This window comes from Rattus norvegicus, chromosome 11, assembly GCF_021556685.1.
Source record: "Rattus norvegicus strain SHRSP/BbbUtx chromosome 11, alternate assembly SHRSP_T2T, whole genome shotgun sequence".
Classification (NCBI taxonomy): Eukaryota; Metazoa; Chordata; class Mammalia; order Rodentia; family Muridae; genus Rattus; species Rattus norvegicus.
Window position 1 is genome coordinate 80617461 of NC_141544.1, and position 27154 is coordinate 80644614.

A 27154-nucleotide genomic window follows, 5' to 3' on the forward strand; every position below is an offset into this window, starting at 1 on the left:
CTCATTCTCCAAGGCTCGACTGTGAAGAGTCTCAAAGCAGGCAGAAGCCACAACCTTGGGGGTACAAATCATCCCTCCCAAAACCAGTTCCTCTTTAGTTCTGGAATCCACTGGCTCCTTCCCCCAGGGAGACCATTCTGGCCCCGGGAAAGCTGAAGGGAAGATGGCCCTCAGCCTGGAAGGGTACTTGCTTCCTTTCTCTTCAAGGTCTTCCTACACCCAAACATCTCACCCTCGTACGTGTACACATCCATGAGCCCGTGGCTATGCCTCCTCTCTTCCTCATAGTTCTGAGGTTGAGGTCGCCTTCCCATCCTGATGCCCTCTCTGCTACAGCTGTACCTCAGCTTACAATGCCCCACTGAGCCTCAGAACAGGCCACATAAACAGGAAGTGGCTAAGGAAACATAGGAGTATGTGAGATGGGGAACCTGGCCCATCTGGAGTAACTTCCCTGGTACCTCAAGTCTACCCTCACTTCTGTTCCAGACATCTGAGTGAAACTTTGGGCAGAAGTGGAGCTCTCCCAGCAACTATCACAAGAACAGGTTACCAAGACGGCAGCTTTGTGTAGTGTAGTCTGTCTGTCTGTCTGTCTCCTGCAAGGCCCTAAGTCAGGGCCCACAGTCTCTCCCTCTGTGCCTGTGGGAAGGGAGACTGGAGAGGCCTCTGCACTCGGGCATCGTGGACACTCTGATGCCAGGCTGGGTAGTCTCAGGTAAACTGACCCTGTGCCCAAACACACACCCAGGACTCTATCTGGGACTCTGAACAGGAAGGGGAAATCTCTCCAGAGACACACTATTTATTCCTCCCGGTTCTCTGTTGACAAACAGACTAGAGTTATGTAATTGACTCTCACTGTCCTTGTGAGTCTCAGGCTGGCCAGGGACTCTGATCTACCCCACTGTTGGACACTACCCCTCAGTACACAGACCTTAGTTACAGAAAGAGCAAAGATAGAGAGAGGTCTTCTGATATGCTCGGGGTATTCCCTAACTCCCTCACAGAGCTCTCAGCTCCAACTAGATAAACTGTTGGCAACATTGTTTCCTTACCAGGAACGCCTGAGCTCAGGGCAGCCTCCCCAACAGGGAAGCCCAGCAAAGCTAGCTGGTTTAAGCCAGCTCCACTGAGAGATCTCTGCTGAGCCCCAACGTCTCCAATCCCCACTCTGAAGCTCCGAGACTGGACTGGAGTGCTCAGCCCATCCTTAGCAATCTGTACCTATTCCAGGCTCTGACCAGAACTGCCTTCCACAGGGAGAGAGAGTACCTGTCCACCTTGCATGGAGAGGGGAAGGCTTTGTGAACAGGCAACAGAAGAACAGACAGTGAGCCTGACATTTAACCCCACCCTCTTAGATCAGGTCATGGGAATCTCCTCAGAACCGGTGACAGGACACTGGCAATTCACCAGAGCTATACCTAGACCTGGACCGTCTCCCAAAGGTGCTTGTGTTTAAGGCTTGTTCTCCAGGTTGGCACAACAGGGACAGTGGGGCCTAGTGGAAGGCAGTTAGGTCCCAGCCGTATACCCTTAAAGGGAATGTTGGGATTTTGACTTGCTCTCTCTGCTCCCAGCCCCACTGAGGTATGAGGTCCCTCATGTTGCCTCAACACAGGAGACAAGGAATGAACCTGAAATCCCCAAAACTGTGGCCCAAACCCTGCTTTTCTCCTCTTGTATTGACCTTCTTGGGCATTTTGTCACTGTGACTGAAAACAAACACAGCTAGATACCACGTACTCCATGCAATGTACGCACATGACCTCACTCTACCCAAGAACCTCATGTAGTGAGTACAGTTACTACCTTAATTTCAACAGGCTTGGGAAATGAAAACAGGGGCCAAGTGCGTTCACCACAGCTGTACAGGAGGCAGATGGCTGGGATACGAACCGTGTTTGCTTGACTCTGGAGTCTATACTCTGCTTCTGGGATACAGCTCAGAGGTAGAACGCTTGGCCCCGGGATTATTTAAGATGGTGTCTTACTGTGTATCCATTGCTGGCCTGGAACTTACATCCACCTATGTCTCTCTGCCTCTCGAGCACTGGGGTTGAGAACATGTACCCCACACCCAGCATAGGGGTCTGTGGTTTTTTTGTTTTTTTTTTTCCTTTTCTTTTTTTCGGAGCTGGGGACCGAACCCAGGGACTTGCGCTTGCTAGGCAAGCGCTCTACCACTGAGCTAAATCCCCAACCCGGAGTCTGTATTTTTTTTTTTTTAAGATTTATTTTATTTTATGTATATGAGTACACGGTAGTTATCTTCAGACACACCAGAAGAGGGCATCAGATCTCATTACAGATGGCTGTGAGCCACCATGTGGTTGCTGGGATTTGAACTCAGGACCTCTGGAAGAGCAGTCAGTGCTCTTAACCGCTGAGCCATCTCTCCAGCCCCGGGGTCTGTATTTTTTTTTTTTTTTTTTTTTTTTTTGGTTCTTTTTTTCGGAGCTGGGGACCGAACCCAGGGCCTTGCGCTTCCTAGGTAAGCGCTCTACCACTGAGCTAAATCCCCAGCCCCCCCCCCCCCCCCCCCCCCGGGGTCTGTATTTTTAACTGTTATGGAGTACCTCTCCTCTGGGGAGAGCAGTCACAACTCATTATTAGCCTAAGGGAACTCAAGGTATGAGGTCATGAAGACAGTGTAGAGCCATGAACAAGCCTGGCTCCTCCCACCAGAAGCACTAAGCCAGTATCGGCCTCCCTCATCTTTTCTGTTGAACAGGGCTGGATGGCCCAGCTGTTGGCTTCTCTACCACCACAGCTGCTGCTGATGTGTGACGGGGCCCTGGGCAGAGGCTGGGCGGCCGGGGCAGGCCTCCAGTTCATTAAGCCTCAGATTTAGAGAGTGGAGGAGGGAGAGCGTCCAACCTAGCAGGCAGCCTAGCGGGAAGCCTGGGGTGGGGGTGGGGGGATAAATGAAAGACAGAGAAGAGATAAACAGGCTCCTGGGGCTGAGGGGGTACGGGGAGGAGGGGGTGAGGGGAGGAGGAGTGGGTCCTCAGAACATAACATCTGCATTTCCACTTCCTGCACAACCTGCAAGGAAGTCTACCACAGGACTTCCTCCACTCCTCCTCGAGTCCCTTCATCTGCTCCTGGCTATCTTTTTCTATTGATTTTTACTTTGTTTTATGTACATCGGTGTTCTGCCCATTTGTGTGTGTGTGTGTGTGTGTGTGTGTGTGTGTGTGTGTGTGTGTACGCGCGTGAGGGTGTCAGATCCCCCAGAACTAAAATTACAGACATTTATGAGCTGTCACGTGGGTGCTGGGAATTGAACCTGGGTCCTTTGCAAGAGCAGCCAGTGCCCTTAACCCCTGAGCCAACTCTCCAGCCCCATTCAGATATGAACAGAGCTTCGGGTTGGAACCATCGCTCTGGCTGCAGTATGGCCAACACACAGGCTGGGATAGTGGAAGCTGGGCTGGAGAAACATTAACACTTCAAAGGGGTACAAAAGGTCAGCAGGCGGCAGATGGATGGAGAGGTTCGGAGGAAGGTAGGATACAGGGTAGCTTTTAGGCTTCTGCCTTGAAGTTTTGAACAAACCAAAATCTAGACGCAGAGACCTGGGAAAGCCATGCTGGGGGGAAGGACAGAGTTCAGCTGGGGACATATTAGCGTAGGGGTCTGCAAGAGGCTCCCAGAACTCTGGAGGGAATGTAAGGGGTTGAGCCATCTAGGGTTGTTGAAGGGGTACCCCAGAGAGAATGAGGTGAGGAAGTCCCACCCTGGCGGCTGACTAGAGACGGAAGGTAGGTCAAGAGCATTGCTGGGACACTGGGGAAGGAGACGTGGGAGTCCAAATGGGACTGAGTTCAGGTCTGAGGAGGAAGCAACCAATGAAGACGGTGCCTACAGACAACGTGGCTGCGAACCGAGGGAAGATGAGGACGCAGAGCTTGAGGGGAGCACTTTTGTTTTTCCTTCCTCACTTTCCTATTTGTTCTCTCTTCCTCCCTTCAGACTGGAACACATTTGAAGGCTGACCAGTCAGGTGTGGAAGCGTACACCCCTATTCTCAGCACCCACTTGGGAGAGGCAAGAGAATCAACACAGCTTTGGGGCTAGCCTGGTCTATATAGCACATTACAGACCGGCGAGTGATACGCAGCGCAGCACTGTCTCAAAAAAAAGCAAGCGGCTGACAGAAGACGTACTTAATAGGGAGAGCGTAATGCTTGCCTTTCTGTGCACCTTATCCCATGAGCCCATCGGTCCATACCAATTCAAACTTGTATTTGTGTGTGCCCAGTGCCTAGCTATCATGGTTTCCGGCCCTTAGGGGACACTCAGAATGTGCTGCTGGTGGCTGGACAAACCTCAAGTCCTGAGGGAAAACAGTCAACAAGGAGCAAGAATCACTGACTTGCAGGCCTCAGTGTGATCCCTGACAGTTCAAATTATCACCAAACCTCCATGGAACCCATGGGAACCACAAAGAAGAGAACTGAAGACCCTCCTCCCTTTTCCACAGCCATAGACAAACAGAAACCACAGGCTTGGCACCCCGCTCTGTTCCTGTACAATGTTCCAATCTCCCAGCACACACACTGATGCATTCCTGGCCTCTTGGCCAGCTACTCCTGTGTTTGACAAAACAGCCAACCGATGGTGTTTCCAAGTCTCTCTCACTCTCTGCCTTTCACGCGTCTGAGGAGCAAACTGTGATCACTGTGACAGAACCAGGACGGCACCGCTTTAAGCCATGCTTCAGTAATGAAGGCTGAGACCCCATTGTTAGTGGTCACAGAGCCCCCCAAAGAATAGCATTGCCTTCCTGGCCTCGGCCCCTCATGTCCATGATGATAGTATACCAGCCATGAGGGAGGTAGGGGAAGTCTGCTGTGACTGATGGAATTCAACCCAAGAGAGACTTGTTTAGGAAAGACTAACTGGGCACAGCTTAGAAATGTGGGCCTCGATGTGGGTGATGGCACTGAGGGTGGAACCAGGAATCCAGAGGTTTAGGTAAAGGTACGAACTAGTCAAAGTCAGGCAACCATGGGAGAAATGGCCACAGTGCATGCACCAGTACGAAGCTCTTCTGGTTTGACGCTACAGTCAAGAGCAGGTGAGACAGGGGCTGCACACCTCCCAGCCAGCCCAGAGGCGAAGCAGGAGGAACTGCTTAAGGCCAGCAGGTTACGACCAGCCTGGATCATAGAGCAAGACCTTTTTTTCTTTTTTTTTAAAGGAACTTTAGTCTAGGTTCTGGGCCTCAGTTTCCCCAAAGTAGATAATACCTATTGACCTACTGTGTGTGGCTGGTACTGTTAGGAAAGGGATGTGACGTGGAACAAACAAACAAAACTCCCTCCTGCTCAGAGCTCACTGGCGATGAATTCAAAACACTAGCGTTCATTCACCTATTTCCAAGGACACAATCTCCAAGTCATAAAAGAGCTTAAAAAAAGCATTTATGTATTTTATGTTCATGAGTATATGTATGTATGTATGTATGTGCACAGGAGTGATACCCAAGGAGGCCAGAAGATGACATAGCGGGCCTCTAGAATTAGAGTTAAAATTATTAGTTGCCAAACGGGTGCTGGGAACCAAACCCAGGCCGTCTGCAAGAGCTGCCCGTGTTTTTAACCCCCAAGCCATCTCTCTAGCCCTGTAAGAAGTGCTTTCAAATAGTCTCCTTGCATTACCTTGCCTGCCTGCTGCCTAAGGTCAGCTCCGTGGAATCAAGTAGCCACTGCCTAGGACTTCCTTAGCATGGGACACAGTCGCATTCCCTTAGACTTTGTGGGGTGGCATTGTGGATGAGCTTCGAGGTCAGGGGTGACCCAGGAAAAGGAAAGAAAACAGCCTGAACAATTCCAGACTCCAGAGGATATTTGACTATGGGTGGCACTCCAAGGGCGGTGTTCCCAGGAAGGGACATTCACCTCCAAGGACACGAAGCACCATCACATCCTGCCTTGCCCCTGCCAATAATCAAGTGCACTGGCGTTCCCAAAACCAGGACCAAAACAAAAACATTGGCTCAATTCCTGAGATAGAGAAGGAAAGCGCATTAAGAGTAACTGTTTCCGCCACCAGAGGTCTCTCAGACTTCTAAATTGAAGAATGGGAAACTTTCTAACACCATTTTCCTAGGATATTCAAAGGCTGATAGCATCTATGAGCATATGACAGAGACCTAAGTTCTGGCAACCTCAGAGCTCCATAAATTTGCATGTTTTGCTTACTAAATGCCATTGTGTCCCTCTCTAGCCAAACTTCATCAGTTTACGGATCAAGTCAGAAAGCCAAGCCCGGGCATGAGGTATTCTATTTGCATTCATCCCCTTCTAAACAGAGAGAAAAGGGCCAGTGCTGATACCCGTCCATTCTCCAAATCACCGATAACCTAAGCAGTTTCTGGAAATAGGACCAGAGCAGTGAGAGCTTTAATCCCAGGAGCTGAACTCAGAGCTCAGAGCAAGGCAGGCTCTTGCATGCCCCCTCCACTGCTCCTCGTCTTCTGAGCTCACAGAAGCATCCAGAACACGCAGGGAGACGCTTGCAATACTGTATGTGCCCATTCTTCAACCCCAGTGGAAAATTCCAGAGGCAACGGAAACTTAGAAATTCACTCACGACTCCAAGTCCCGCATCTAGAATAACACTTGGCGTGGGGGCAACCAATGCATAATGTGTAACGGATTCTTAATGAACAGTAGGTAGCAACATGCCTAAGACAAAATGAGGAGCCATCACTGACATCCTTCGTGGCGCAAGGTTATTACCACCCCGGCTCTGACTTTCCCAGACAGCTTTCTCTAGGCACAAACTTCCAGAAGCTGGCTGGCTGCACGCAAAAGCCCCAGATCATCTGATCATGTGACGGGAAAACTGGGACTAGAGTTCATGATGTTTTCTATTTGGAAGAAAGATCCTTTTTCATGAAGATGTGTGTACGAGTGCCTCTGTGTGTCTGTGAGTACATGCCTGTATGTGTGTGTGTGTGTGTGTGTGTGTGTGTGTGTGTGTGTGTGTGTATAATTTTATATTTGACAGTAGAATCTGGATATAACTCTCAGTAAGTTTCAGCATACAGGATTAACTATGTGAAACAATCCTGATTTTCCTAGGAGCTGCCATGGAAAGCCTACAGGCCCCTTTGGGGTTAACTCTATATAGCTCAATCTTGGTTCATTGACAAGGTCCCTGTCTTAGTTAGGGCTTCCACTGCTGAGAAGAGACATCGCAACCAAGGCAACTCTTATAAGGACAACATTTAATTGGGACTGGCTCACAGGTTCAGAGGTTCAGTCCATTAGCATCATGGGAGGAAGCATGGCAGCATCCAGGCAGGCATGGTGCAGGAGAAGAAGCCAAGAGTTCTACATCTTGTTCCAAAGGCAAAGAAAAGAAGACTACTGTCTTCCTGGCAGCTAGGAGGACGGTCTCAAAGCCCACCCCCACAGTGACATACTTCCTCCAACAAGGCCATACATCCTAATAGTGCCATTCCCTGGGCCAAGCATATTCAAACCACAACAGGACTCAAAAATTTGTGACAGCAGTTGCATGTGGGTTGGTCCTGGCACAACCTAGAGACTCTGGGTATAGTAGTTCCTGCATTTAATCCTAGTACCTGGGAGGCAGAGGCAAAGGCAGAGCGATCTCTGTGAGTCCAGGCCAGTCACATAGTGAGAGCCCGCCTAAAAACAACGCAAGCAAAACCCCACAAAACAAACCTCCCTAAAACACACACATAAAAATGAGCTACACTTATTATTCAGAGCAAATGTATTCAGCTATCTATAAAATATGTAAATTTCAATGCAATCATAGAAGATACAGCAGTGGCCAAAGCCTCAGGCTACAGATCTGGAGTGTGAAAGTTAATCTCTAGAGAAAGCTGTAAGAAAGCCGGTTGGTGGTGATGTGTGCACTTGATCCCTGCACTCTGGAGGCGAAGGCAGGTGGATCTCTGTGAGTTCGAGGCCAGCCTGGTCTACAGAGCTAGTTTCAGGATTGCCATGGCTACACAAAGAAGTCCTGTTTCAAAACAAACAAACAACAAACAAACGAAAAATCTGTGAGAATGGCAGGGTATTTTTTTTAAAAGACAGGGTCACTTTCTAGTAGCAGGAGAAATAGCACAGTGGTTAAGAGTGCTCACTGCTCTTGCGGGGGACCCAGGCTTGATTCCCAACACCCACATTTCAGCTCACAACTATCGGTCACTCCCTTCCAAGGAATCAGACAGGGCCTTACTATGCAGTCCTGACTGATCTGGAATTTGCTATGCAGACCAAGATGGCTTCTAACTCCCAGAGATCCACTTGCCTCTGCCAGAGTGCGGGATTAAAGGTGTGCAACCTCACACCCAGCTCTGACATTTCTATCACCCTACTAATTTATTATGTATAGCACACTGGCTCTGGGCTTTCATGTCGGCTGAGAACGCCCGCTTCCTTGAATTCGTAGTGAAGTTGTTGGAGGTGATAGTTCGTAGCTAATTGCAAGGAAGAGCAAAGGACTGATGACGAGCCACACGCATCTGGGCGGGTTGAGGTGGGGGCGGGGCAAGTCACTGAATACTTCCTATCTGGGACCAAAAACCAGTTCGCCATCCACCTTCCACGAATGGCAGATGAGAATGAAGAGTGAGGGCTGAGATCACAGCGACTTCATCTCGTAGGTGGCAAAGCCACAGGAGGGCTTCATGCAGGCGTGTGCTTCTGATTATCCTACAGAAATGACTGGGACCACTGGTTGGCACTGATGCAGGGCATCCTCTCAGGATGCTCTTCCCCAGAAGGCTCTTTTCAGGTCAGTACCACAACATAACCCTCATGACCACTGGGGGGCTAAGCTGACACACCTGGTGGCTAAGCTGACACACCTGGTGGCTAAGCTGACACACCTGGTTTCTGAGTAGTGGTTGGTAAGGGGGAGGAAAGGACCTGATAAGCCCTGGGCTCTAGCCTGAGGTCAGAGAGGAGAGCAGGAGGAAGAGATATGGTTGGTGGCGGGCATGCTGTGTAGGTCTGTTACAGATTGGGATTGAACCACACAGTAACTCTTTCCTTGGTCTTTAAAGCCCTGGCCATTCAAAGCTCGGCTTACTTCTGAGTTATTTCTCACCTGGTTTCCCAAGTTTACCTGCCAGACTGCAAAACTTGACTCTGCTACTCTCAGAGGAAAAACAGCCCCCACTAACTGCCCCTTTGCCCGTGGTTCACCCACGCACCCTCATACCCACCTTTTTTGGAATGCAGACTATCTGTCCGTTATTTTTGGAAGCCCTGCTTAATCTCTGTAAATCGAGAGACACTTTTCAGACATACCTGGGTAATGTTGTCATGGATGATGTTTCATTTGGCAAGAAGGAGGGAACCAAGAACTGGGCTTTAATCACAGGAGTCTTTAGCTACGGAGGCCTGGCAGAGTCATTTCAAGTCTACCAAGAACTGTCGGCAACCCCGGGATCTGTTCTCGGAGGCAGGGAAAGGTGCTCCAAGATTCAGACTCTCATTTTCATCTCTGGGAAGGAACTCTGGGTGTTGTTTGGTTCTCTCAATATCCACCACATAATAAAGTAGGATATGTATTACAAAACCCTACCGCAATGTACTTGGAGGGAACCTCACAGTTATAAGACCAAAAAGGTTCTGCTCAAAATTTTGTAATTGATTAGATTTTAAATTTCTCATTCTAAGAGACCCAAGAGGCAGGCTCACCATGAGATTATTATAAGATCTCAACATCTTCCTCTAAGAGAGTGACCCAGAGCCCAGGAGATGACTATTAGAGCTGCAGATCACCCAAGCAGCACAAAGTCTGAACGAGTCTCTTTTACTGCATTAAAAATAACTGAACAAACCCCCGCCTCTTCTCTCATTTAAAAAGACTCTGAAGGGTCAACACTTTCCGAGAACCAGATAAATAGAAGAATCCCAAGGGCCTCATAAAACTCCCATTACACACGGAAATTGTTTGGGGACAGAATTATTCTGTAAATTGTGTCTCCTAGAGACCAGTCACAGTTAGAGTCCTGTATACAGAGGCTGTCCCATGGTGATATGTCACGAGAACAGTAACAACTGCTCAATTGCTTCCAGACCTGGTCTTGGTCGCTTTGCTGCTCCTTTTGATGATGGAAAACCTCTCCTGCCTTTTCTCTTCACACTCCTGTCTCTCTCAACAGGGGTCAAGGACGGCAAGCCCAGCAGAGGAAGCACTAGATAAATGTAAGGAGCTTATCTGGTGTCCCCACCAATGCTGGCCCTAAGTCTGTCTCAGCAACTTCTTCCAGTTCACTGCCCACCCTGCCCCACCCCCAACCACCACCATTACCTCAAGACAGACCTCAACCACATGACCTACTTCCAGGATGGGCTGCAGGGGCCAGGGGTAAGGAGAAGTGTCAGAGACTGCTGAGGTTTGAGAGCCTGAGTCAGCACTTTCAGGAGGCGGGTGCTTAGGAAACTGGCTTCTCTCCCATGAAAACCCCATTGGAGGAACTCTGCCAGTTACCTAAACCAAACCAGTGTGTTCAGCTCCAGAGCAGAGCTCAAGCTGGTCACGGGGACCCCGGAACTGGAGGGAGGAATGGCTCACCACAGCTCAGCTATATCCAGGAGGAGCCAGTCGGTCTGAGACAAGGAAGCTTGAGACCAATTCCACAACAACCTAAGTGCAGAAACCCTTTTCTCCAGGAAGTCCTAGAGTGCTTTCACACTTCAGCTAGTGTGGCTTTAAGGGGAGGTCTGGCGGGATGTGCGAAGAAGGGTCGACATTTTCTAATCAACAGTTTACTAAAGTAATTCAAGCTCCGCTCTGGAGGAGAGAGAGGGTGAACTTTAGGACACAAAGTCAATGCAGACACCGATGCTCACTTGAGGGAATAGTTGGGAAGGAAAGAAACTAACCTCTTAGGATGAGGAAAACGTAGATGACTTTAAACATTGCTCTCTACCATTCGGAACATTCTAGACTTAAGAATAATCCTTCCACTCTCTGGAAAAGCAGTTCTCTTGACAGCATGGAGAGCGGGATAGAGGAGGGTACACGGGAAGTAAGAAAATGGCCCCTTGACTGGTTTGCCAGATGGTTCCCATCAATCCTGCTCACCACAGAGACAGCACAGCCTGACCACACTTCTATCAACTTCCGGTTTTCCAAGTTTCCTTTCAGGGCTGAGTATAACTTGTGTGTTGGGGGAGAACGCCCCATCTTAGGAAGTTAGCGAGCTGGTGTACTGCTTGTCTACACGGGAGCCATAGATCTGGGTTACCCCTCTGGGGTCTGAAACCAGGGCCCACGGGGTCACAGGGTTAGTTGGGTAAGTGGGAAAGACCACCAGGGGCCTTTCAGACACATGCTTTTGGCAGAACTCTGCAATGTCAGATGAACTCAGAACTGTGGGTTCTGGTGGTTAAATAAAAAAGTGTGTTTATTCAGAATCCCCAAAGTGTTAGGATTTCCCCTCAGAAGTCCACTAACACACCCTGCACCAACTGCCCTGTTCCGGTTAGACTCTGGGCTCACTAAAGCTCCTGGTTTTTGTCTCCTTCTAGTCTCGAAGTAACGCAGAAGCAAGCATTGTTGGCCCAGTTCTAGAGATGGGAAAACCAATGTCCAAGAGCAGCCAAGTGTCTGCCTATTAAACTGTGCGGATGGATTTGCACGGGCAAATTCGCTCCCGAACAACACGGGCCAAGCAGCCTTCTGGAGCAAAAACATTCCCAAGGGTTCTATCTGACTCCCGATTTCAAGAGAAAAACACTGTAAAATACTACTGCTAACACAACCAGGGCATCTGTTGTGACTAAGGGGACAGAAACTCCATCCCTACCATGCTGGAATTCTTTAAGCTCACCCCCAGGACCCGCAGGCTCAGCCTGACACTGCCAGCTCCCAGGGGCATGGCTCTGACCTATCCAGCCACTGTCTTCCTTTTGTGGCAGGTGTGTGCTGGGCACATTCGGTCTCATTCCTCACAACTCCACCCCGGCAGCGACCCATCCCTACACACACTCGCTAGCACCAGTGAACCACTGATGGCGGGTCCCAGAGGATTCCGGTCTTTCCACGACACATCGATCGCCTGCACTTTCCACAACAGTTTTGAACACTTCAATTCCTCCACCCTCATGTGCTCAAGCCCGTCTCACAGATTTGTATACAGGAAGCCTCCTTTCTTCCCCACCTACGCAAGCCTACCACCTGTCTGCCCATTGGTAACCATGGATAACCTCACACAATGCTACCTCATCACGTGCGCCCAACAGGTCTTCTCCCCCAACCCCAGACTTCATCTTCATGGCCAGCCGCCACCCACCAGACACACTGCGCAGGTAGGTCCAGCCAGAGCAGAGCCACAACAGACTCCCTCACACCTGATGTTTACATTCTACATGAGGGCACCCACCCTCGTGCCAGGGGTAGGCAGGACTTGTCTTGTCCTGGTTTTTGCCCAGTCAGGACAGTCCCAGGCATGACCCTTTCCACCACCATCCTGAGAAAGGCAGGTCTGGGTCCATGTAATATCCAGGCGTGGGTGTGGCTCAGAACAAAGATGGTGGCTAGAGGCCTACCTGAGCATAGGACGCCCTTGTTCCTGGCACAGGAAAAGCTGTCGCACTCGCAGAAGGGCCCGTAGATCCTCCCGAACTCACTCTCGAAGCAGGAGCACTGGTTGCAGCTGCATTCCCCACGTCCGCTGCACAGGGGTTTGCCTTCCGCCTCCCGGCACAGGTTCTGGTACCCGCTCTGGTTCTCGCCCTCCTGGCACTCGCACCTAGTGCCCAGGTAACTGGGGTCACACTCGCACAGCCCACAGACGTATGTTCCGTTCCCACTGCATCTGGCACTGTTGGGCTCCAGCCCGGCGCTACAGCCGCACGTGCAGTTGTAGGCGACTTCTACCTGCAGACTGTCCCGGAAGCCCACAGGCCTCAAGGTAAAAGACTGTGTTGTATGTCTGCCAGGGCAGCTCCGAGCCTCCACAGACACTTCAAAGGACGCCTGGGGGTAGAAGGAGAAGAGACGTCATAGCCATAGCAAGCCACGGTTCCCACGCATGGGGGCGGGGAGGGCACAGCTAAATATACCCCGTATAAATACTATCTGGTCCAGCACACAGGTGGAACCCTGGTAGGAACTGACAGCCAACAATACTAGGTACTTTATGGAGAAGAACACTTGGTTATGCTAATGTTCAGTAAGAATTGGGCATTATATGAGAACACTGTCGCTGTCTTCAGACACACCAGAAGAGGGCATCGGACCCCATTACAGATGGTTGTGAGCCACCATGCGGTTGCTGGGAATTGAACTCAGGACCTCTGGAAGAGCAGTCAGTGCTCTTAACCGCTGAGCCATCTCTCCAGGCCAGGCATGGGTCTCCTTTTAAAAAATAATTTATTTCTTTTTTATTTCATGTGCAACAGTGTTTAGCCTGCCTGTCTGCGTGAGGGAGTCAGATCCCCTGGAACTGGAGTTAGAGACAGTTGTGAGCTGCCATGTGGGTGCTGGGAATTGAACCTGGGTCCTCTGAAAGAGCACTCAGTGCTCTTAACCCCAGTCCCTAGGCATGGGTCTTTAGCGTCCATTCTCATCCTCTTTGAGACCCCAGGAGAGGGTCTCTGAAGAAATGCAGGAGGGGTCAGCTTCATGTGGCTCTTTCTCTCCTCTTTCTCTCCTCTTGTATCCCATCCTCGTCCACCCCCACTGCTCTGCACATCTCTCCTCCCATCTCAGAGGCCATTCACTCAACCAGCATTTACTTGTCTATGCCAGGCATGGCTAGAGGCTGAGGTATGGTGGCACCACCGGGCATGAGGTGCAGGGGCAGAGAGCAGCCACCTGACCCAGAGTAAAGAGGTCTCCTTCTCTGTAGGGGAAGGGAAGAGCGATGCGCGAATGTCTTCTCTCATGCTCCAGCCTCAGTGCCCTGCAAGAATGGTTCTCACAGCTGTACCTTGCTCAATCAGCCCACAGTTCTAAAGCTGTAAGGGACACTCATTGCCTGAATAACTATCACACACAGGGGCACTTGGAAGGAAGGGAGGAAGATTGGTGATTTGGGGAAGTTTCTAACTTTAGCGTTTCTTACAGACTGTTAACGGAAGCGGACAGCAAGGTAGACAGACATAGCAGAGTGGCAGGTGTCTGTCAGCTGCTCGCTCACAAGCCTGGAGGGGAGGAGAAGCTCGCTTTGATCCTTCCAGGAATCAGAACATTAACGTCATACCTGCTCTGCTTCTCCCTCCTCAGAGGAAGGAGCTGTGTGGGGGATGGGACAGCAGAGGTGCCCTAGAACAAGCCACAGAAATGCAGACAGACGGAACCTCACGGAGATGCACCCCTCTGGAAGTGGGGATCCCTTCCTCTAGCAAACACGCCTGGCCTCTCCTCCAAGTGGTCCCTTATATCTGGGTGATGTCTTTATTTCTCAAGACTCCTCAGATCTGAATTCTGGGGTTCAGAATGGGCTGGGGAGCCCTGTCAGCCAAGCTTTAACAGCTTGTAACAGCTGTCCTCACTTCAAGGGAGTCAGTGATGTCAGAGGGGTTGTGAGCTTGTCTGTTTATATAGTGAGTGGGGGGTTGTGCTCACCTAGAACAGACCTGCATTCTCCTAGCCTATCACCTCCTAGAAAGGGGAACAGAGCACACGTGTATGTAAAGATCTAGGTAGAAGGCTTGGCGGTGGTGTGTACACCTTTAATTCCAGCACTTGGAAGGCAGAGGCAGGTGGAGCTCTGTTGAGTTCGAGACCAGCCTGGTTTATATAGCTAGTTAGAGCACAGCCAGGGCCACATAGAGAAAACTCACTCTCAATAGACCAAAAAACAAAATAAACACCACAAAACAACAACAACGACAACAAAAACAAAAACAAACAAAAAACAAAAATCCAGCACACGCAACTGGCCGCCTGGCTCAATCCAGAGACAGCACAGCGGTGACCCCCAAAGTGACAGTCACAGGCTTCTCCCAAGTTCTCTGCCTTGGACTGGGAATGTGCTGGGCTTGCACACAGGCAGGGTTTGAGGGCTGAGCCTGAGCAAAGCTATCTATGGGCCCGTGAAGAACGCAGGGAAGCACAGCCTTTGAGTGCCTGGTGCCATCGCTTCCCTGTGACCAGACACGGGGAGAGAAACAAACTCTCCAGCCTCGCCCACATGTGCCAGGCTAAGTGGAAGCGTTAGGAGCCTGTGAGTTGGAGCTGGGACGTGGAAACTCGGCCTGCTTGGCTGAGAAGTAGGGTTCCGGGGCGTCTGTCCAGTGGAGGTGCTATCTGCCTGACCTACTGCTGTCTGATAACCAGAGAGAGGCATTGTCTGGTTCAGCCACTGGCTCTTGGCTCCTGCTGGATGCAGGAATGCTATAAAAAGCCTGTCCCGTCAGGGACAGCAAGTAGGTCTGTTTTACTTACCACCCATCCCCCATTAAAATTCTGTTCTCCTACTGGATTAGCAAAGAACCCAGAGAGGCTAGAAGGTACTGGAAATTCCTTGGCTTCCCTCCCTGGTGGCTGAAGTCTCAGGATAAGCACTGATACTGAGGGCTCCCGGGGTCCTGGAGACTTTCCAGGTTCCCATTCCAAGATTCCGTCCAGAGGAATGTCACAGATGCTGCAGCTATCCTGGCCAGACTGGTGATTCAACTTCATTGGGATGATTCTGGTTCTTCAATGGGAGGACCATCCTTTCAAAAGGGGAGTTGCCCAGACCCCACACAAACTCCCCAACCCCAGGGTTCTACAGATGCCAAGTCCACCCAGCTCTCAATAAAACAAAGAGGTGAGGAAGGCCCAAAGGTCAAGGTCCAGAAGAGTGGACAAGAGCAGGGGTGTGTGCGGCGCGTGTGTGGTGCGTGCGTGCGTGCGTGCGTGCGTGCGTGCGTGTTGGCATGTATGCCGTGAGAAGGCTCTAACAGAGGCTCACTGGGCCCTTTGTGTGGGGTGCTAATGTTAGCTGGACAGCCAGCCACTTGTGTACTGATGTGTCAAGGTTAGTTCTTAAGAATGCAAGCTCCTGGGGTGTAGGTCAACTCAGCGGGGCTGGTGATTAATGGATGGGGGTCCTTAGAGGGCCACCTAAGAACTTAGAGTGGGAATCTCACCAGACTCAAGGCTTCAGGCTTTCATTTGAGGATGGCTTCTCTTTCAGGACATCCTTGTTTTACCTACTGCCAAGTCTCCTGTTTCTTAGTCACAAAACCACCTCTGTTTGGAAACGACCACAAGGCCCCGCTTGCCTCTCCCTCACCTTCACAAGAAGCTGCCATTATTACAGGAAGTGAGATCTACTAAGTCCAACTGTTCCAGTGCTGCCTTGGCCATAAGAGCCTCCACTGTTGTCCCCTGAAGTACCCACTGACAGCTGAACTGCTTTCCTGTTTTCCTAGAGACCTAGAGCCTTTGGTCACCATTCCCTAACACATCCCTTATCTTTTCTAACTTGTGACACCCAGAAAAAAAGCCTACTGCCAAGGAGTGGCCAGGGTCTTAAGTTTGACACACACGTCCTACTAGTGTGGGCCAGCTATTGTTTCTTAGTCCCCAAACTATTCCTCTCAATTCCACAACCATCAATCTCCGAAGCTCTCTGACCTCTCCCTCCCTGGCCACAAAGGGCGGCGATTTTCACTCCCTAGCAAATTCATCTCACTCATCACCTTCTTCTCGCCTTATTCTCCAGGGTTCCCACCTAGGAGAGACTCCACTGTCCCTCTGGGTCTCAGCTCTAATAGCCTACTCCTCTTCTTTGCCAGACCGTTCTTCCTTGGCTACAGGGAAGATCCACTTGTATAAGCACTCCATCTACTGGGACTGCAGCCTGGTGAGCAGAACACCAGCTCATAAGCATTCACCGGACAGTAGATCTCAGCACAGTCGCCAGCAAGTTGGGACATCCCCGTGTTAAGCACTGGGTGGCACACCTGGCTGCCAAAAGTCAGACTCGAGGGAGATTACAGTTCAGTCAAGAGGAAGAAGGGAAGAGTACAAGCCTTCAGGGGCCTCTTTGGAGCATCACACAGGTGTTGTTTGAAAGTGTGCTCCCTCTGTCTCACAAAATGGAGGAAGTGCAGGACTCTCCCAAACACAAGCACATCCCAGTAAAAAAGAATCGAGGCCACCAGTAAGGACGGGGCTCTCTATCACTCTCTGTCTGTCTCTGTCTGTGTCTCTGTGTCTCTGTCTCTCTTTCTCTCTCTGTCTCTCTCTGTCTGTCTCTTGACTCTGTCTCTGTCTCTGACTCTCTTTCTCTCTCCCTCCCCCCTCCCCCCCTCTTCCTCTCTCCCTCTGTCCTTCCCTCTCTCCCTCCTCCCAACCCCTCTCTCTTTCCTGGATTTCTTTTTTTTTTTTTCCTGAGTCAATCTTTTTTATTAACTTGAGTATTTCTTATATACATTTCGAGTGTTATTCCCTTTCCCAGTTTCCGGGCAAACATCCCCCTCCCCCCTCCCCTTTCTTATCGGTGTTCCCCTCCCCACCCTCCCCCCATTGTCCCCCTCCCCCCATAGTCTAGTTCACTGGGGGTTCAGTCTTAGCAGGACCCAGCGCTTCCCCTTCCACTGGTGCTCTTACTAGGATATTCATTGCTACCTATGAGGTCAGAGTCCATGGTCAGTCCATGTATAGTCTTTAGGTAGTGGCTTAGTCCCTGGAAGCTCTGGTTGCTTGGCATTGTTGTACATATGGGGTCTCGAGCCCCTTCAAGCTCTTCCAGTTCTTTCTCTGATTCCTTCAACGGGGGTCCTATTCTCAGTTCAGTGGTTTGCTGCTTCTTTCCTGGATTTCTATTCAGAAGACCCTGAGCTTAGTTTTACACTCATTATTACTATCTTAAACCTTTATACATATATTTTTTAAAGTTATGTGTAAGTCAGGCATGGGCTCACACCTTTAGTCCAAGCACTCAGGAGGCAGAAGCAGGTGACTCTCTGAGTTTGAGGCCAGCCTGGCCTACAAAGCAAGTTCCAGGACAGAGAAACCTTGCCCTGAAAAACACTAAATTAATTAATTGAATTATGTGTATGTATGTGCTTCTGTGTGTGTGGGTGTGTAATATGTGAGGCAGGTTCTCTCAGAGTCCAGAAGATGGGCAGTTGTAAGCCACCCAACATAGGTGATAGCGACTGGACTTGGGTCTTCTACTTGGGTATGCACCCTTAACGGTAATCTATCTCTCTAGCCCCTTAAAATTCTTTAAAGAAAAAAATTCATTCATTTTATATATGCAAGTACACTGCAACTGTCTTCAGCCACACCAGAAGAGAGCATCTGATCCCATTACAGATGGTTGTGAGCCACCCTGTGGTTGCTGGGATTTGAACTCAGGACCTCTGGAAGAGCAGTCAGTGCTCTTAACCCATGAGCCATCACTCCAACCCGCCTCTTAAAATTCTTCATCTTCAGACCTCACATGTCATTGCACCGGTTTCACACAGTCCAGAAAGTCCTGCTCTCATGATCTGCATGACCCTGGTGGACAGTGACACACCCGGCCTGGAGAAAGAGTGGCTCTGTGCCGATGTCCACATCTAGACAACAAACCCCACACAGCTCTAGCCAGAGAGGCCATGTGACTGTGTGTGGCCCGTGGACATTGCGACAATACTTGGACAGAGAGAGGACAAAGGGCCAGCGAGGAGAGGCTTGCCCGAGGACCTGCTACAATTTCCAGAGGGCTATGGCTACTGGATCCCAAAGATGGGCCAAAAGCAACTTTGGAGGTGTGAACACTGTCATTATTATGTTTTCGAATGTGCTAAAAACCATCCTGTTACAACTGATGCCAAGGAAAGTTTCCATTTAAAGTCTTTTTTTTTTTTTTCTCATTTCCAGACATCAGATTCCCACACAAACAAATGAGAGCCGTACACAAGCGAGTTGTGGCGTAAACGATAATGACTCTGCCCCAAGCCTTGGACTACACTGTGCCTGACTGGGCCGTGGCACCGTCAGTGATTTGGGTCCTGCTGCCTGCTGCTCACTGCCAGTGGGACCTGGGGCCAGTTTCTCAGGCTCCTCTTTGAGCCCCAGGTTTTGAGGCCACTGCGTTAACATGGAGAACTAGAGTTAACTGCAAAGCTGCTGGAAGAGACAGAAGCCAGGGGCTGGCTAGATGGCTCAGTGGGTAAAAGCACTTGCTGTCCAGCCTAAGGGCCTGAGTCCAAATGTGTTCCCATACAGTGGAACAGAACCTACTTTTGCAAGTTGTCATATGACCCCCACACTCAACACACATATAAAATAAATATAAAAAAGAAAAGAAAAGAAAAGAAATTAGTAGTAAAGCACCAAGTGGGCACACTGTAAGTTCCTACATATAGGTGGCTATGGCTCCCTGGGACAGGAAGGCTATGATCAATGGGAGGGTTCATCTGGGTGAGCTTGGGCAAGCCTACTACCATCCTAGAGTCCCTGGCTGCCCACCAGTGCACTATTCTGTCCCCACCCAATTTGCTGTGAACTCCATGACAATGACACAGAGGGAGGGACCGCTCTCTGGTGAAGCCTGCATCCCATCACCACGATGTCCCAATCCTTGCCATGTGAAATGCATGCGGTGGAAGGGTCGTGGGAGTTAGGTGCGGGCTACAGAACAGGAAGCCTTAGGCTCTGTGCTTTCATTTCGGTAATTCTGTATTAGATTCCCTAGTCTGTCACACAGGTAACAGTGTCTTCCTCGCAGGAAACTAAGAGGGGAACAGAGAAATGCTCACTGTCCAGTCTGCTTCCGGTCCATCATGGGGTAAAATGTATCCTCTCTGTATTCTGTGAAGGACCCCAAAGTAAGATCCTTGCAGTTTCCCTACATGTGTTTAAGGCAGCATGAACAGACTTTCAATCCATTCTGCCTCAAGGTGGCATTTTCAACAGGCCCGTTCTCTTGCTTTTTCCTAACCTATTCATAGCTTGTCACTCTCGCTTCTAAGAAGACTCTACCACAAGCAGTGTGGCCTGAAGAGAAGAGTGGTACCATTACCAAACATTCCCAATGATCCTCTGCTAACACAGCCCCGGCCGGCACAGCCCCGGTGGGCACACCACATAAGATGCTTAAGCTTTTTATATCACATGTCTTTACTGGGGTGGAGTAAGGGGCCCAGTGGCATGGCACAACGCACAGATCAGAAGACAATTTGGAGAGTGGGTTTTCTCCTTCCACACCGTGAGTCCCAGGGAATGAACTGGTCCATCAGGCTTGGCAACAAGTGCTTTGACTCGCTGAGCCGTCTCACCCACCCTTAGCACTTGGTTTTTTTTTTTTAGACAGAGTCTAACTATATAGCCCAGGTTAGCCCAGAACTCCCTGCGCACATGAGATTCTATTGTAAAAAACAACCAACCAAAAATACTATCAGAGCACACTCCCTCTCTCTTATTAATACTCTAAACTAAATATAACATACTAATTATAATTAACTAATTAATCATAACCTAGTTTTAAAAACTATTTTTAAATCTTAGCCTCCCTGATTTACAAGCTAGGCTGTTTGCTCCAGCTCTGTGACCTTTCTGTATTTGATAAACAGGCCTGCCCATGACATACAAACACAGGCCGACAATATACGTCCAAGTCTCTGTCAAGCCATCCCTTATAGGAAGCACATTCATAAATCTGCCTGCCCACTGAGCCCAGTGTCACCGCACCACACATCCCATGCAGATAAGATCTATAGAATTTGCTCACGTGTCCTTTTACTATTTATGGCTGCCGACCTCCTGCCATTCCCAGAACTTCCTGTTCGGCTTTGCCCTTACATTTGTTATTTACTTTGGGCACGGAGTGCACACGGCACTGCACATGTGTGGACGTCTGAGGACAGTTTGTGGGAGTCAGTTCTTTCCTTCCACTATGTGGGTTCCAGGGTCATCATCGGGCTTAGCAGCAAACCTACACCATCTCCCCATCCGCAGTATCTCTTTAAACTCCACGACTGCAGCAAGACTTCTGTTTTTGCTTAAATTATCTTGATTTATAAATCACTATAGGGGCTGGAAAGATGACTTAGTGGTTAAGAGCACTGACTGCTCTTCCGGAGGTCCTGAGTTCAATTCCCAGCAAACACATGGTGGCTCACAACCATCTATAATGGGATCTGATGCCCTCTTTTAGTATGTCTAAAGACAGTGACAATGTATTCACATATATAAAATAAACTTTTTAAAAAGAGAAGTAACTATAATTTATCTAAAGAATGTAAGTACAACGTTTAACAATTATTCAAGTTTTATTGAAAGAGTCTCTTTAATGGTTCCAGAAACACTTGATACAATTGTATACTAATACGCTGAAGGTAGGGAGTTTCACCATTTCTATTGTGTCCACAGGAATTTAAGCACTGAAACCATCTTCTATTTGCACAAACAGAAGATGGAGTGGGAATTTAGTTTCAAGCATGTCACTTTGTTCGTTGAGCGCCTTCTGAGTTAACTGTCATATAGACAATTGTTGGTGATGGCTGTAATGAAAAACTGACCTTTTCAAGTTGGTAAAAGCGAAATATATTTGGGGAAATCTGTCTGGGAGAACCACTGGCTTCCTAGTCATTAGGGCTCCCCACAGTCTCACCTTCCAGACTGGAACTGCCTCATTTGGTGGTAGGGTGATTGGAGGATTGTGAAAAGGTGGGACCAGTTACTTGTGTGGTGTTAAGTGGGTGAAGGACCACTTAACATGGAGAACAGGGAGGAAGGGAGAAGAGGCTAGAATGTCCTGTCTAGAGGTAAGCAGATATTCCCGTGTCTTCCTGAGGCAGGGGGATGCTGGCTTATTGCCACCTTAGTTGGCAGTAGTGCCCAGAAGATGCTCAGATACTCTGAAGTACTCAAGGAAGCTTTCCCTCACTCCATTTTCTAAGGAAAGGAATGGTCACCAAAGCTCATTGGAGGGGGCTGAAGAAATGGATGGCTCAGTTGTTAAAAGCATGCACCACTCCTCCAGAGAACAAGAGTTCCGTTCCCAGCACGCATGTCAGGTGACTCACTACCACCTATAACTCCAGCTCCAGGCCAGAGCCTCTGCAGGCACCTGCACTCACGTGTATATACTTAGCATAATTAAAAATAGTAAAACACGGGGCAAGAGAGATGGCTCAGTGGTGAAGAGCATTGGCTGCTCTTCCAGAGGACCTGGGTTCAATTCCCAGCAACCACGTGACAGCTCGAAACTGTTTGTAACTCCAGTTCCAGAGGATCTGACACCCTCACACAGACATAAAGTAGGCGAAACACCAATGCACATAAAAATAAACAAATGTTTAAAAAAATAAATAAATAATGGGAGGGATGAAAGAGGAAGGTGGTATTAATAAATTAATAAGAAAACGTGAATCCTAAATTAAGTAAATAAAAGAAAAAAATTAAAATGATATTGGGATGGTCGTTATAGTCTGTCTGTGTCTAACAGGAAGCCTCCAGAAGGTGGTGCACGATCCTCCAATCACCATCAAGAGCCTGTGTTACCAGGGCATGGTGGTGTCACCATTCATAAACCCTCCCCCTTGCTTTCCTTTCCAACCTTTTGTTTGGCATCACTGCTACATCTTTTATTCTTTTGGAAGACGAGGTCCCCCTATGTAGGTGAGACTAGTGTCAAAAACAATCCTAGTACCCTGACTGTCATGGGCCGCCACGCCCAGCTAATGACAACTCATCATTGTATCTTCACCTTTACATGTGTCATTTATATCTGCTCTCTGACAGGCCCGTATTCCCTCCATGGCTGCGGGCTACTCCACAGACTCATCGAATAAGATGAGATGCACGGAGGGCTATCTCCGTCTTTTCCCAAATGGATGAGGAATAGAAGTCAAGTCCCCTAGATTCCTGTCAATATTCTTCCCTGACTGGATCAAGCTAAAACAACAATGGCTAAAGCACCAAGGCCCAGTGCCACTGAGGACCCCTCAGCAGGCAGTGCGCTGAGGGCTCTGTGGACTGAGTTCCATACCGGTCCTCCTAAGACTTTGCACACAAAGTGCACAGCAGCTTAGAAAGGATGCTGGACTAGAAGGCACAACACACGTCCCTAGAGAACTCCAGGAAGCTACAAAATTTAGATTCAGAGAATAATTACCCAAGCGAACAAGAACTCTTATGAACTAGAGTGACCACTTACCGTGTCCCCGATCTTCAGACCCTCACACTTCCTCTGACCAGGGTAGGATAGGCCATCTTGGCACGTAGCAGTGAAGAAGAGATTAAGGTCTTCCGGCTGATCCCAGACCGACAGCTCCACTTTAGCCCGGATGCTCTGAACAAAGGGAGAGAATGAAGCCCACGGTATTTAGAAACAGCCACAGTGAGATGTTCTCCACCATGGCTTTCTTATATACATTGTTTCTTCTAACCTCAGGAGGTTCCAGCCAAGTTAGAGACAGGAGGTTTCCCATACACCATCTTTGTAGACCTGGCTTGGGCCTCCCTCTGTGAGCTTGGAGTGGTTGCTAATGGTCTATCTGCAAAATGATTTATCTCCCTCAGAAGACTTTTGCTGTCTCCCGCTTACCTCTTCAGAGCCACCTCTCATCCCTGTCTCCAGTTTCAGGCACATAGTTACAGAAATTTAGCCATGTAGTCTCCAGGCTCTGGGTTTATCTGTGTACACATAGGCACACAGGCACATAGGCGCTCTCTCTCTCTCTCTCTCTCTCTCTCTCTCTCTCTCTCTCTCTCTCTCCAGTTCATTCAAGTTCCACTGAAAGACCCCCTCCCAGAAAGGGAATTGTACAAGCCCAAGGCCCTCAACTATAGAAGTAAAAAGTTAAGTTTTTAGATACACAGACTCAGAACTAAAATAAGCCTGGGAAAGTTCAGATGTGTCCAAGCTTTGTGGGACAAGCTGACCCATCATTTAGACAAAACAGACCATAAAAGAAAACAAAATACAGAAACCAGTCTAAATTATTGGTATTGCTTTATGGGCCACCTAACAAGAGATAAGCCCCTAGCCCCTGACATTCCGGACGTCCCAACCTGCACGTATTCTCTTGCTGTGTGACAACCTCATTTGAATAGCCAACTGGGTGTAACCATACATCCGCGCCTCACTTGAATCCACCAACCATGCATCTGCTTCTGTAAGCCTGCTTCTGCTCCCCAATACCCTATAAAATCCCGTCCCTGGTTCTGCTAGGCGCACCAGTCTTCCGAATTGACTGGGACGCCCACAGATACCTGTGTTTCCTGATCAATAAAAATCCTCTTGCAGATTGCAGCCTGTGGACTCGGACTGGTCATTGGGCTCGAGGATCTCCCTCCTGAGGGAAGATTCTCTCTGAGAGTCTTACACCACCTGGCCTTTCTTCACATTCAAACCCACCCCTTACTAGATGAGGTTATCCATGAGTCTGAAACTACATTATCTGAGAGTCGACTCTTCTCGGGGGTCTGGCTGCTCAAGGCACTGACTGAAACAAAGACTAAGGAAAAATGGTATGTCAGTGCAGAAAAGAGAGAAAGGGAGAGAGAGACACACAGACAGACAGACAGACTGACTGACTGACTGAAAGCAGCAATACTGGGAAGGTTGGAGAGAAACTGGGGTCCTTACACTGCTGGATGGAAACTGATACAGGCTTTTACAAAAATCTGAAAAACCAATTAAGTAATGTATTCTAAAAATCAGACTGATCTTAGTCCTACCTTCCTCTGAGGATTATACACAAGAATAGGGACAAGAATGTCTACACCAAGTTAAGAGTGAGAATCTGGAAAGGAACCGAAGGCCTGCCAATAGTACAATAGATTTAACAATGTATCAAACACAAGCCTGTAAAGTGACCGTGAAGAGTAGAACACTGCTCAAAGCCAGACACACTGTATTTATGTATTCTCCAATAAATGTACTCTGGGCCACAGTAAATAGTATATAATGGTGGCCCCAGCAGATCGTGAGAGCTATAAACTTCCCTTATCACTCAGTGATGTTAATCTACCTTCTGAATATTCAGATACACAGTGGCCACCACTGTTACAACTGTCTGCATATTCGGTATAGTACCAGCCTCACAGATTTGTAGCCTAGGAGTGAAAGGCAGCAGCAGAGAGCCGAGACACGTAGTACATTACACCGTCTAGGTTAACATGCCATATTCTCTTTGTCTGTACAATGCTGTAACTCCCTGACAATGCGTCTCTCAGAGTGCATCCCTGCTACTAAGTGAGAAGCCATCATGTGTGAAATTCAGCAACAGGCAGAACTAATGGTTGCCCTTGGGGGATTGCGAGAGGAGGAGGCCTACAAGGGACGTGCCTGTGCTGGCAATGCTCTGCTGTGGCTGTGTTTTTCTTAGTATATTTTTGTTTCTGAGACAGGGTCTTGTTACGTAGTCTAGGATAACCCTGAACTCTGTAATCCCCTTGCTTCAGGCTTCTGAGCTGAAATTACAGGAACAAGCCCAGCCGTGATCTGCTTTTTACCTGGGCGTTAGATGCTCGTGTGTGTTTAGTTTATACAAGGTTTATGGAATCCTTTACATGTCTCTTGGGTTTTGAGAATCCACAACAACAACAACACCCTCTCAGTAATAGCCAAGTGTGACGCCACACACCTTTAATCCCAGCATTGAGGAGACACAGCTGGGTGGATCTCCACAGCAAGTTCTAGACCAGCCAGGGCTACTTAATAAAATGCTGTCTAAAAAGTTCCTATGGAAGACACAACTTTAGAAGCCAAGGCCAAATGAAGTTTCTTTATGACTATTTAGAAGTCATATTTTATCAAGCATTTAAAAAGATCTGTTTATAACACAGACAGCAGGACTCACTCTGAGAGACACTGAGTCAAGCTACCGCATAAACAAGAAGTCAAAGTACCACCAGCTTTTGTAGATCCCCACCCCCCCAACCCTCTAACTCTGGCATGGGGTGCTAAATTGGAATACATGAAATATTCAGTTTTCCCAACAAATTCACAGCTTGCAGAAAATACTCCGCAAAAACTGGGCTCTGCAACAAATTGTCGAAGTGCTTTTACAACTCTAAAAATACCCTCTGAAAGCCACTTCCTCTTCAGAGTGCCATTCCTAATTGGCCAAAGGTCACGAAAGTGCTACTCAGCACACGCTCCGCTCTTCCACTGAATGTAATTAGTTATTTACAGCTCTGCCTTCTCAGTGCACCACGAACCTAAGGACCATGTATGTGCCTTCTCTCCCCGGGATGCAACAAAGTCTTGTCGAATGAATACATGGACCAACGTATGGTCATTTGAACAACGGCTATGCTCAAGGGACTGGCCAGTTGAAGATGAAGTCTTTGAAGACACCTAATAGGGACTGGAGGAACGGCTGTGCTTAAGAATCCTGGCTGCTCTTCAAGACGTCTCAAACTGGTCCCCAGCACCCACATTGGGCAGTTCCAAACTGCCAGTAACTCCAGCGCTGGGGAACCTAATCCTTCCTCTGGCCTCCAAGGGAACCGACACATGCATTCACGTTTACACATGCATACACATGGGGGTGGTGCATACACATGCATGCACACATATTTGTATATATAAAGATGTATGGAGACGGGGTGAGGAAGATGGCTTGGCGGTTAAGAGCACTAGCTGCTCTCCTATAGTGTCAGGTCCAAAAGATACTCAGGACAAATGACAAATGTGGTGCCTACCAGCATACCTATGTTCACTTGGCATCAGAAGCTGGCTTCCAGGTTTCCTAGGTATCACAAAGACCTTTCTGTAGCTCTTCTCAGTTCTTCTCACCCACGCCCTACCCTACACTCCTCCAGCTTCTCAGTCCCATATAGCCCTGACATTTCAGCCGTGTGCTTTCCTTTGGCCTCTCTCTCATCTTCCTTTCTTGACCCCTATCTCTTGCCACATCCCCAACCCCTCAAAGTCTAGTCTGCTGGCCATTATTCAGTTTACTCCTTCCTCTCCCTGCTCTGGACTCCTCCAGATGCCTCTGGCTGTCCTCTCCCTCATATCTATAATAAAATCCTCCCCTCAGACATTCCCTGGAGTCGTCACATCACGAGCTTATTTATCTGGTGCTGAAATCCTCAGTTTATACACAGTTTATACCCCAGGTTCGGTTCCCAGCAGCTCACAACCATCTTCAATTCCAGTTTCAGGGGACCCAATGCCCTCTCCTGTTCTCTGAGAGTACCAGACAAACACGCGGTACACTGAAAACCAAGTGGGCAAACACACACACAACAC

At 48.9% G+C, this 27154-nt stretch overlaps 1 protein-coding gene and 1 long non-coding RNA gene across 3 annotated transcripts in view; one reads left to right on the forward strand and one right to left on the reverse strand.

Annotated features, from left to right (window-relative positions):
- Positions 1-27154, reverse strand: part of Itgb5 (integrin subunit beta 5) — a 115691-nt gene that overhangs the window by 17593 nt on the left and 70944 nt on the right. For both annotated transcript variants that reach the window (NM_147139.2, XM_087575580.1), the window contains 2 exon segments: positions 12561-12990; positions 23105-23239. In NM_147139.2, the coding sequence (NP_671480.2) occupies positions 12561-12990; positions 23105-23239 (565 nt within the window).
- Positions 8599-14395, forward strand: LOC148002628 (uncharacterized). The gene is made up of 4 exons (XR_015633508.1): positions 8599-8790; positions 10169-10211; positions 11541-12320; positions 14083-14395. It is a non-coding gene; the product is annotated as an uncharacterized LOC148002628 (long non-coding RNA).